Below are 11753 nucleotides of genomic sequence, written 5' to 3'. Positions count from 1 at the left end.
ACTAGCAGTTTGGCGGGGACTATAGTTTTCGTTTACAAGTCAAATTCTCATAAATATAGAAAATTAAATGCTGGTATTAACCAGAAATAATAAGTTCTTAAGATATTTATAAGCACAATTATACTTTTATAAAAGTATACAACTCAAACCGTTTTTAAATGTTTTTAACAAATTAATATTCGAACATTGAATATATTTTAAGTATGTAACTAAACAGTACTCAAAAATATAAAAAGGAATTTCTATTTTATCAATGTTAACAGACACATTTATTACAATGTTTCTTGTCCTGATAATGTATAAATAAGCTTGGATTATGTTGCTATTATTCAAAAAGTCCAAAAGTCTAGGTTACATTGGAACTTGCTAAATATAGTTTTATTGACAAGTATGGCCAATACATATTGTTTAGAAAGATAATAATATGATTTTGTTTTGCCACAGACCATGTTTGAAGATATATATTGTGAACAAGTGTGTGCTATAGTTATTCACAATCATTGTTATAATTAAGGATTGAATTGGAATGCCTGTAATGGTTAACAGTCATGTTAGCCTTACTGAACTTTCAGAACAATACTCCTGCTAAGGCAGAAATAGATAGAGGTGGTCACACCACCTCATACATTTTATTGCTATTTTACAACTTTAGTAAGAATCAGAAAAGCATACGTAACGGTATTTTTTCGAAATATGCAAAATATTAAAAATTTAAGAAATATGGTTATAATTTTAATGGCTGTAAATAATGAAATGAAACTAAACGCATGAAAATTATTTTTTTCAATGGCAAGATTTTTAATATAAGTATTGAAAAAATTGAAGTAATTGAAATTATCGATCCGTTTTTGAAAAACCAAATTATATATACATACCTACAAAATGTATTTAATATATCATATATTTTTATTAATTAAAACAACTTTTAGGAATACTTCATCCTGAATACCCACAGGGTGAATTTTTCAAACGGGCCTTCAGGGCCGAAACCGAAACTATAAGGATTAGCGAAAAATGCTGAAAGGAGTTAGTTACAGAGGCCGATTTTGATAAAAATATACACACTATATTATTCCACTATCTGATAGTGTCGCTTATAAGGATCAAATTCTGGGAAGTAATGATAAATGACAAACTAAAGGTAAACTTATTGTTTCGGATTTGGCCCTGAAGGCCTATTTGAAAAATTCACTCTGTATATTAAGGGAGCGTTGATAAGCGTGCTACATAACTTTAAGATAAAAAAGAAATGGAGGGAATAAGTTTAATTTAATATGAAAACAACAATGAGGCCTTTAAAAAAGGTGAAACATGTGGATTGAGGAAGGAACTATAAATATTAGTGCTAAATAGTGAGAATATTTTTTAAAGTATTTATAATAATTATTGCTTTATTTTATTGAACTTTCCGCTTTGTATTAGCTCGTATGCACCTTATATGTAGGTGAATCCGATATTGCATACTGCATATATTCAAGTTTTTAAACGAAAATATCCATCTGAAGGCGACAACGCTGCTATTTTTGACATAAGTTAGAATGCCTAAGTTTAGGTCTTAACCTGCCTTTTTGCACATATCAATTTTTACCATGGGCATCTGCACTGTAAACCAAATAGTTGCTGCCTCTGAGGACTAAATTGAAATACCTTATATGAGTCTGCTTTATTATACCCATCAAAGCAGAACACAGCAACGCTGTTATAAGGCAGAAATACAACTTTCAAACCATTGCAATTATGTATGTATGAATAACACTATATTTTCATTTTATTCTGCATATATTCTAAGGAAGAAAGTAATTGGCATATGCGTCGCATGTATTCGAAAGAGAAAAGAATAATTAAATGCATTATGACATAATGGATGTCACATCGCAAACATTATAGTGGCATGTATAAAAATATCTATATTGAAACATTATTTGCAATTTGTAAATGGTTCTATTATCTTTATATAATTATGTACTATTTAGTGCTTAAGCAGTGATAGCCTTGTGGTTAAGAAACTCGGCCTCTCAATCGAGGGGTCCGAGGTTCAAATCCCAGGCATGCACCTCTGATTTTTCAAAGTTATGTGCGTATTAGAAATGAATTATCACTTGCTGAACGGTGAAGGAAAACATCGTGAGGAAACCTGCATACCTGAGAGATTTATAAAAAAAATCTCAAAGGTATGTGAAGTCTACCAATACGCACTTGGCCAGCGGTGGACTATGGCCTAATCCTTCTCATTATGAGAGGAGACCCGTGCCTAGCAGTGGGACAGTAATGGGTTGTTGATGATGATGATGATGATAGTGCTTACGGCGTTCTAAATCTATTTTGTTTATAAACCAGCTTAGCTAACAGCTGGCTTAATATCGGCGCCGGAAACCGGCATGTATATTTAGTAACAATTTTTAGATTTGTTCCTGTATTATTAGATAACGGATATTTAATTAACAATTAGTTATTATCACTGCTTCATACGAGATGAATATAGTTATGAATTCGTCAAAATGAATTATCGTTCTGTTTTTTCCGAATAATGATAATTATCGTGAGGATATTTTAATTATTTTTATAGCAAGTGAAGATGGTACCTACCTGATGGTAAGTCATTGCCACCTATGAACATCTGTAACCAACCCCTAATAGTATTAAAATCCTGTTAAAAGTCGGCGTAAGATGCGTTGTTACCTTTGAGGACGTTAAGACGCCTCGTGTCAGCCTTACCCTTCAAACTAGAACACAGCAGCGCTTACACTACTTAGGTAAAAATAATAATAGCTGCATAACCGAACTACATTGAGTTAGCTAACTACAATTTCTTTCATACATTAATGTATTAGAATTTCTTAATTATCTTCTAAATAAGTGACCCATTGGCTACTTATGTCAGCTGTAAGCATGCACCTGTGTTATAAATCCATATATTAGCATAATATTATTGCTCGCGACTTTTAACAGCTAAATCTCTTGCACCAACACCATTACTTCTGGCTTCAAGTACACATCTTTGTTCGGACTACTATTGATTTCGTCCACCACTGAGGGATCCCAAGCGAATGTGAGCACTGTTGCCGGTACTAATCTAAGGTCAATAAGTGTCTTATTCGCGTCCTCGTCTAGTATCATTTTGTGGCCGGTTGGGGTGTTTAGGATGAAAGGCAGACCGCTGTGTTCGAGGTTTTCTTGAACGAACTCGTGGATCTCACTGTAGCGTTCGTAGACTGAGAAAGTACCCTGAAATTTAAGAGCATACAATTTATAATTATGATTAAAATATAGTTTTAACGTCTTCTCTTCTTTATTTACGTGTTATGTTAAATTAAATCTTGAATGTGATTTAATTATGAGTCATATTTATTGTCTTTAAAAAAATGTTTTTAAAAATTATCGTAACCTGTTTCTTTCTTTTTACGTGTTATTATTTATATTTATTTTTTGCCAAATTATTTATCTACGGTACTTAATTTTCATGTCTAAGAAACGGCTCTATTTCTGATATTCTTACATCCAACGTTTAATTTTAAACCTAAATCCACTTTAGGGTTATGAAGTAAACATGAAGAAGATGGCAACGAATATTTATTTCTATGCCTATGGCTGTGGAGTTTTTGAATCGATAGATACCTGCAATAAAATCCCATCAGGAAACCGTATCCGGATGATCGCGAACTTGTACTTGCGCATCTCTCTCATCTCGTCCTTTTCCCGCATTGCTTTCGTGCGAAGCATTTGACTTCTTTCAATAGCTTCTTGTCTATAAACAAAACAATATGACTACTGAATTCGTTCATTGTTACTACCTCTATCTGTTAATGGTTTTGAAACGTACATTTTTAGATATTTCACTAGTTAGGTAAAGCAAAACATATAAAGGCATATTTATAAAGTATATATTATAACAAAATAACCACATTATTATTAAAATGCTTTTAAATGCAGTATTCGAAATCAAATCACTTTTGAAGCGTACCAACTAATGCTGTTGGGCCTTGGAGATAGAGACCGCACCAAACTTCTATTCCTCTCTGAATCAAGTCGCGTCGCAATTTTAGATATTAACGGGACCCTCGGAACCCTTCGCTGTCCTCTCTCGCCCGTGGGTACATAACTGCGTTAGTGTGCCCTTACTGTTGCTACGGAGTATATGCGTGTGGTGTTGTTCGACCGCATTGGCTCTCTGGCTATTCCTGCTTGCAACAACTTCTGAGCGGAGGTAGAAGTTTGGCGCGGACTATACCACCAACACATCTATTTCTATCGTGAAACAGTTCTTATATTCCACTAACTAAAATTATTCGAATAATTTAATTCTAGTAATATTTCTAATACTAATAATATTTTTCTATAAAACCACCTCAACTGTTGCTCTCGTTTCAACTCCTCCGGCGATAAAGCATAGAACGATGGCGGTAACTGGACCATCGTGGCCGCTTGCGACGGTAACAACACTTGCAGATTCCTATCTAGCTCCAACTGTATCGGTTCCGCTGAACGAAGAGCGTCGATGAGCGTCTACAAATAATAAATGTAATATTATTATGAAGATTATTACTGTGGCTGGAATGATTAGGAGATGTTATTTGCAATTTTAGTTGATTTTTTGTAATACAGAAGTATGAGCAATTGAGCATGTAGTCTAAAATGCCTATAGTGTAAGAAAAGAGCATGAAATGAACTTTGCAAACGTAGACGGAGTAAAGTGTGCCGAGTTGAAATATGTAATAACTTCGATGACTACAGTAGTTAATAAAACTGCACTATATAGAACCTCAACTATTTACGTAGTCCAAAATAATTTCGTATATATAATTTTCGTTAATATTGTTGGAGCATTTTGTTTTACTCATAGCAATGGCAACCTAAATTAACGACTTTCGATGGACACTTTTGGATTGACAGAGACGGTTCTCCTTACATATACTTTCCATAAATCTAATATCTTAAGTCCATTAATAATAAATAACGTATTAAAATTTTGTCAAAAAAAGTTCAAAATTAAACAATGTCTACCTATCTAAATTATAAATTTTGAAACAGTGCTTTGAAGTATTTCATGTTTGAAATTTGAAACGTTTGGCAAAAGTTGTTAAAATTAAATAAGTTGATTATCAGTAGCAGTAGTAGGACATACCGTCAAACTTTCAACTGAAGGCACATTATTCTCATTAAACACCAAGAAGTCCTCGTCAACGCCATCTGCATTCGTTATCTTTTTCTGCTCAAACCCAGCCGCTAAGAGCAACTCCATCGCGCCCTCTAGCGGTTGTACACGGTCGCGGAATGCTCTGGAATTAATATGACACTGACATAATTATAATAGAAACCGTATAAGCAGTCTTATATTAATTACTTAAAAAGGGAAGTAATGTAGCCTATGTCACTAATTACTCGTAGGCGGTAGAACCCTTTGTGCTTCGACTCCGGCGCCACTACCGCCACACCTATTTCTACCCAATAACAGCAATGTTAGGCGCTGTTGTGTTCCGTTTTGAAGGGTGTGGTAAGGATGACAGACTTTTCCGAGGCGTTCCAGCTTAGTCCTCAGGGGTAGCGGCGCATGTGTGCCCTACCTCAGGTAGGAATATCTAATCCTATCTGGGGTTGATTATAGATGTCCATGGGCGGCAGTAGCCACTTATCGTCAGGTGGACTGCATGCTCGTCTGCTACTCCTATATTATAAAAAAACTTTGTAAAATAGTATAGAGCTCTCTGGAGTGCATAATGTTCAAGGGCTACATTGACTACTTTCTATATTTTCTTGGTGATTGACATTTGGGAGACTTATCAATACGGAATTTAGGAGTTAATTGTGATCTGTTCGTGTGCGGCCACTTGACATCAAGTTGATAGTACTCTAGTTCAATCCTTTCCATAAGAGAAATAACAAATTTTAGCCCTATATACGTTTTCAAAATTAGTATTTTGTTCATTTTATTTATCGTACTTACTTATCTTATATATAAAATTCTCGTGTCAAAATGTTAGTTAGATTTTCACCAAATTTTATATGCATATTCAGTACGTCTGAGAATCGGCTACTATCTATTTTTATTACCCCTAAGTGATAAGGGTTGTTCACCCTTAACATTTTTTATTTATATGGCGAAACAACGTTTGCCGGGTCAGCTACTTTCTTAATAATTTTCTGTGTAAATAAAACTACTTATAGATTTTTAAGAACATTTTACCTGTTACTCATTCTGATTTTCCTATATTTCTCCTCCTCTGGATAAGTGACGATGTTCTCTAAATACTTGCACAATGTTTCTACGCAAGTGTCAACCTGTAAAACAATAAATACAGAATACAATCAGAATGCAAAATTCAGCCACGGACACCCATCCATTTCGCGACAGAGCCATGTGATTGCTTAACTTTGAATATCTATTTCGAAATCTAAACGAATGATACATATATAAGCATAACAGAGATAAATATATCTTAACTCTTAACAGTATTCCCTGTAGTCAGTTTTATGCACACACATAAAAAAATAAAATTCGGCAAGTACTCGAACTCGCACATGGAGGCTTCCGTACCACCATTCGTAAACAACGTATAATAAAATTAAAATAACTATATTAAAATATGCTTTATGGTTCTTATTTGTATTTATTATAGTAGTAAGCGGATTGTAAAAATTTCAACCGTCTTCCTAGTACGGTTCAACAGTTAGATCGAAAAATGCCGAAAAATACCGTTTTGTTGTATGGAGACCCCCTTTAATGTTAAACTTTATTTTATTTTTAGTATTTGTTGCTATAGCGGCCACCATTATGCATCCTCTGTAAAAAAAATCGTGTGTCTATCTATTACGGTTCCGGAGATGGCGCCCTGAGACAGACCCTTTTACCCTTTGGGTACGGAACCCTAAAAATACATAAAACCCATACCCAAGTAGATAATCCAACTTAATATTGTACCTCGGCCCCATTATAATACAATTAACATCCTAACCAAAACACCACAGTTTGAACGAAACCATTTACTAAATTAATCTTGTAATAATCCAATTACTTACACCAAAAAGCATTTCAATGTACTACTAACGACAGGTACAATTATTTCAGTAACAACTAAATAGAGTATAGAAAATAATACCTTTTCCCTATTACTATTACACGACTGTATGATGAGACATGCTGTCAGCCCTCTCTCCTCCTCCAGTTGTTCGTACAGGAATGTTTTGATGTTCCTCTTCCATTCATCTCGTGGCAAGACATCATTGCTTATTAATGGACATCTGAAATTAAATTAAATTTTTTTATGTACATTACTATATTTTACTATGTAATGGGTACTGACTATATGTGGGTTTTTAATTTCTTTATTGCCGATATTTCTACCCAGTTGCATGGATCGTGGTCACGGCGAAACTGCGGTGGCGGGGAGAAACCGTTGACAAGTACTAGTGGTAGATTAATCTATCTACTCTACGCCTAGTTCGTTTTTTTTTCTAGGTTCCATATCACGACATACAACACTAAATCAGTGTCCGCATATCGTGAGTACCCATTACATAGTAAAATGTCAAAATCCCCGATAATTTTAGTCTAAAATCATATACATTACTATATCGTACTGCGTTTATTCCTTTTTTATACTTAATTCTATACATTGCAATCTTATGCCTCTGTAGTGGAACCAACTCCGATACAACATGAAGGTCACATTTTTTACTATTGTAGCACTTCTTAATGCAACTTCTAACTTTACAAAGAATTAATTTTAAAAACGAATTGAAGCATTGGGGTACCGTGCCGAAACCCCTTGTGCCACAATGTTTAGTACGCATTGTTAAAACAAGTGATGGTAAACATAATATTATAAAAAAATTAAAATTTTTAGCCATTAGCGATCCAACTTTAAATCATTGGATTAAGACTGAAATTAATACCAATTTACTAGCATATGTAAAAAGTTAAGTTAAAGTACAAAAATAGTATAAATTAGTACTTGAAGAATACTCCGGCCGCAGCAAAGTTCTTAGGCAAATCGGATACACTTTCAACTTTTTCTTTTTCTTCAGACACTGCTTTAGAGTTACTTGCTTTTTCATTCTCCAATTCCTTCTTAACTTGCGCCTGAAATAAATATCACGCACATATGATTATGCAATACAATTATTCATAGTTTTTTTTTATAAAAATAATGGACTCTGTGTGACCAAGCATTATTTATTAAAGGATTTATATTTTCTATTAATGATTTTTTAATTAAAGATGGGAATTGTTATTGTTCACAGGCCGGTTTTAGCCTACAGGCCCTAATTTGCCCACCCTTCAATTAATACTCAATCTATCAGATTTTTGCCTACCAACTATTGAAGTTTGACAGTTTGTAATATACAGATATTGTCAAATTTCAATTGGTGGTAAGTAAAACATTGGATAGATTCATTGTTTACAACAGGGATATATCAATCCATATAACATTCAAGCGTTCCAGTTTAGTCCTCAGGTGTAGTGGCGAATCTATGTCCGACATCAGGTAGGAATCTAATTCAATTTGGGGTTATTTACTGATGTCTAGCCACTTACCATCAGGTGGACTGCATGTTCGTTTGCTACTCCTATATTATAAAAATATTCTAATATTTACCTGAATAGCAGCCAAAGAAGTGTTAAACGCTGGATTCTCTCTCTTCTGCTGCAATCTTGCAAGCGCTGCCTCCGCAGCCACCTTACTTTCCTCCGACAAACCAGACCTTTTCACAACGGGAGCATCTTTCTTAGAAGAATTCGAACCGTGACTACTTATGGTCGATTCACTCAGCTTATGACCAGGTCCGGCTAATTTAAACTTTGCATCGACTTTCTTCTTTTGGAAAAACTTTTTGATTTTATCGGCCATTTCAAATTTATATTCTCGGAGTATGTTCTTTAGGTAGTTTCAGCTTTGATACGCTTTGTTTCAGCTGTTCTATTGTTGCTGAGGTAGCTGTAATGATATTGGGCAGATAAGATAAATACATACACAAAGGTGTTGACAAAAAATATTGTAAATTTTGTAGTTTTTAGAGGCTATTTTTAAGTTCTCATATAAATTGAGTTCATTGCAACCCCAACCTCACTGCAACCTGCAAGCTTAAAATCATAATCAATAATTCTGAGGTTTGTTTTTTACTTTTTTAACATTAACCTTCACACATTAAAATACTTTTAAACAGATAAAAGATTTAACCACATCACAATTTAAATGTCATAAGAAAATATATCTCCTAAATGTAATCTTTGTTATTATGAGAAGATACATAAGATATATGATTCATTGATGACTTATTTACTTGAGTCATCTAACCACAGAAGAACCACATAAATTTAATAGCAGGGGGTAAACACACAGTGTAAACAATGCAATGTTTGATACGAATATAACAACAAAATCCCCAGAGTATTGCACAATGTTATATTTTCCTGAATACTCAAAATGTTTTAAGGAATATTTTTCATTTGCATGTAAGATAATACTAAAAGAATGATGTGAAATTGTTTACTATTATGCAATGAATCTATTCAATCAGCCCCATGTTTCTAAAGACTATAGATACCACCATAACTTCGATTTTATAAATTTACAGCTATTGAACATGACAAAATAATCAAACTTATTAAATTGAAATTGCGTTCCTACGACGTTACACGCAAATAAAGTACATAAAGCACTCACCAGGCCTCATAAACCGCTCGGAGATACGTTTCCCGTACACACGCCAAGATAGTATAATCAATAGCAACGTAAACACTAAGATTAAAGAAAAAGTCTTTAACAATAGACACTGGAACTCATTGAAGTAGAAAACCTCCGCCAAATCCTCGTAAAACGTAAACTCGCTGAAATTGAACACAGACTCCGGCAAACTCGAAGTCGGCAGAGATGACACGCACGAGCTGAAAAAGTCCCTAGCGAAGCCTAAAGTATCCCCGATTTGAAGATACAGCGCCTCGTAAAGGGTAGAATTGAATACCGCCGTGTCGAACAACGACATTACATGTACAATTTACAACGGAAATCAATGTAACGAGGAAAATAAAATCGTCATGCTGAATTCTGGGTTGAATTAATTTTCAGTGACATTCCGTCAAGTGACAATTGAAGTTGACATTGACAGTCGCGTTTAAAGATTTGCAAATTTTGTAACGCACTAAGGTTATCCACTATACACGTCCATTAGTTATAGCATTCTAATTAAAAAAATATATATATTAGTAAATCATGCAACTATCTAGTTAAAGTAATGATATAAATAATTTGTCATTACAAATAAATATCTCGATGGTTGGAAGTTTAATTGCTAACACGGGTATGTAGCCATTTATTTTCCACTATATAGAACAGCCTGATACTTGTAAATGATTATTAAGAAAGTAAAAATCAAATTAAAAACTAATGGTATTGTATTCTCAATAGCATTTTTAATAAATCATATCGATAAGGTTTACAATATTATAAATAATAGTTTAAATTATTAATAGATATATTGGGTACTTGGTTACATCCATATTTGTAAGGCCTGTTGCTGGGGGAACTCTAAAACTGAATGTGGCTTCATGATTAAATATATCTACGTAATAATATACCTAATTAGAGTGTAGGATTAAAAATGATCACTAGAACCGTTATATCAATCTAAATTAATAGAGCACTTAATCCTCAATAGTTTAATTACATTGCACGGGTATGGTTCCATTGAAGTCTCTAGATTAATCTTGAATTCGCTCATAGAAATGACCTTGGTGTCTCGGGAATTATAAAAAGTCAAGGATAAATACCTATTGGTTGACGTAATTAAAGAACACTGCAATTTCATTCGTAGCAACTCTCGAGGGTACCAAGTGCTGTTAAATTAGGTATTATTAAGACCACTGTAAATAAATAAGAACATGCATTTGTCATTGGTCAAAATATATTTCTACGAATTTTGCTAAAATTTATAAAGGCTGCTTTATACTACCCGCGTGGCAGAGCTGTCACCACACCACGATCTAAGGTTTTGGGTTCGATCCCTGACGAGACAGTATTTAAAAGATTATAGATTTCTATTCTGAGTTCTGGATATTTGGATTTCTGTATAGATCCCAGGGACCTTAGATGTTTCGAAGTTTACACATAGCGCATTATATTTTTTTATCACTTTTTATTTATAACGGCGAAGGAAATTTATTTTGTCTACAAATCTGCATTTCCTCAGGATAATGGACCACGGACTTAAAAGCCACTGATTATGAAAATAGACCCGTGCCCAGCAGTGGGACAGTCAGAAGTTAACGACAAAGAAAAGTCTACTAATCATTTGAGATTACAAACGTCTAGATTCCTAGAAATGGTAGTAAACGTAGATTGTAAAGTACAGCACTACTGTGCCAATGTATTTAATGGGAAATATTTCCAGGAATACAAAGTTCTTGTGGGTATGTGGTTAAATAAATACAGTATGGCGTGCTAAGATTCATTAACCGTGTCCCCTTCACAAAGGTTAGCTGGATAACATTTAAATTCATACTTACAAACGTATATTTTTCTTAATTATTACGTAATGTGTTGAAATGTTTCCGCTAATAGGGTTGTAATAGGGGTATATCATCAACAACCCATTACTGTCCCACTGCTGGGCACGGGTCTCCTCCCATAATGAGAAGGATTAGGCCATAGTCTACCGCGCTGGCCAAGTGCGTATTGGTATACTTCACATACCTTTGAGATTTTTTTTTATAAATCTCTCAGGTATGCAGGTTTCCTCACGATGTTTTCCTTCACCGT

General features: G+C 34.1%; 1 protein-coding gene across 1 annotated transcript; it reads right to left on the bottom strand.

The window, feature by feature from the left end:
* Positions 1-830: 830 nt before the first annotated feature.
* Gint3 (GDI interacting protein 3) lies at positions 831-9803 on the bottom strand. The gene is made up of 9 exons (XM_073090222.1): positions 9663-9803; positions 8595-8933; positions 7950-8077; positions 7095-7236; positions 6182-6276; positions 5123-5276; positions 4346-4503; positions 3616-3745; positions 831-3225 (listed from the first exon to the last, which is right to left on the bottom strand). The coding sequence occupies exons 2-9, from the start codon at positions 8844-8846 to the stop codon at positions 2950-2952; spliced, it is 1335 nt and encodes a 444-aa protein (XP_072946323.1). The 5' UTR covers positions 8847-8933; positions 9663-9803; the 3' UTR covers positions 831-2949.
* Between the last annotated feature and the right edge of the window lie 1950 nt (positions 9804-11753).

Source organism: Epargyreus clarus, unplaced genomic scaffold, assembly GCF_041222505.1.
Source record: "Epargyreus clarus isolate Ecla_fem2 unplaced genomic scaffold, WU_Ecla_fem_2.2 ptg000032l, whole genome shotgun sequence".
NCBI classification, from domain to species: domain Eukaryota; kingdom Metazoa; phylum Arthropoda; class Insecta; order Lepidoptera; family Hesperiidae; genus Epargyreus; species Epargyreus clarus.
This window is presented reverse-complemented; position numbering and strand designations above follow the sequence as displayed.

Excerpts from the sequence above, each read along its gene's own strand:
- Gint3 (XM_073090222.1), bottom strand. The coding sequence starts at position 8,846 with ATGGCCGATAAAATCAAAAAGTTTTTCCAAAAGAAGAAAGTCGATGCA. Across the intron at positions 7,237-7,949 it reads GCGGCCGGAGTATTCTTCAA|ATGTCCATTAATAAGCAATG; the intron begins GTACTAATTTAT and ends ATTTAATTTCAG. Across the intron at positions 4,504-5,122 it reads CTTCAGTTGAAAGTTTGACG|ACGCTCATCGACGCTCTTCG; the intron begins GTATGTCCTACT and ends TATTATTTGTAG.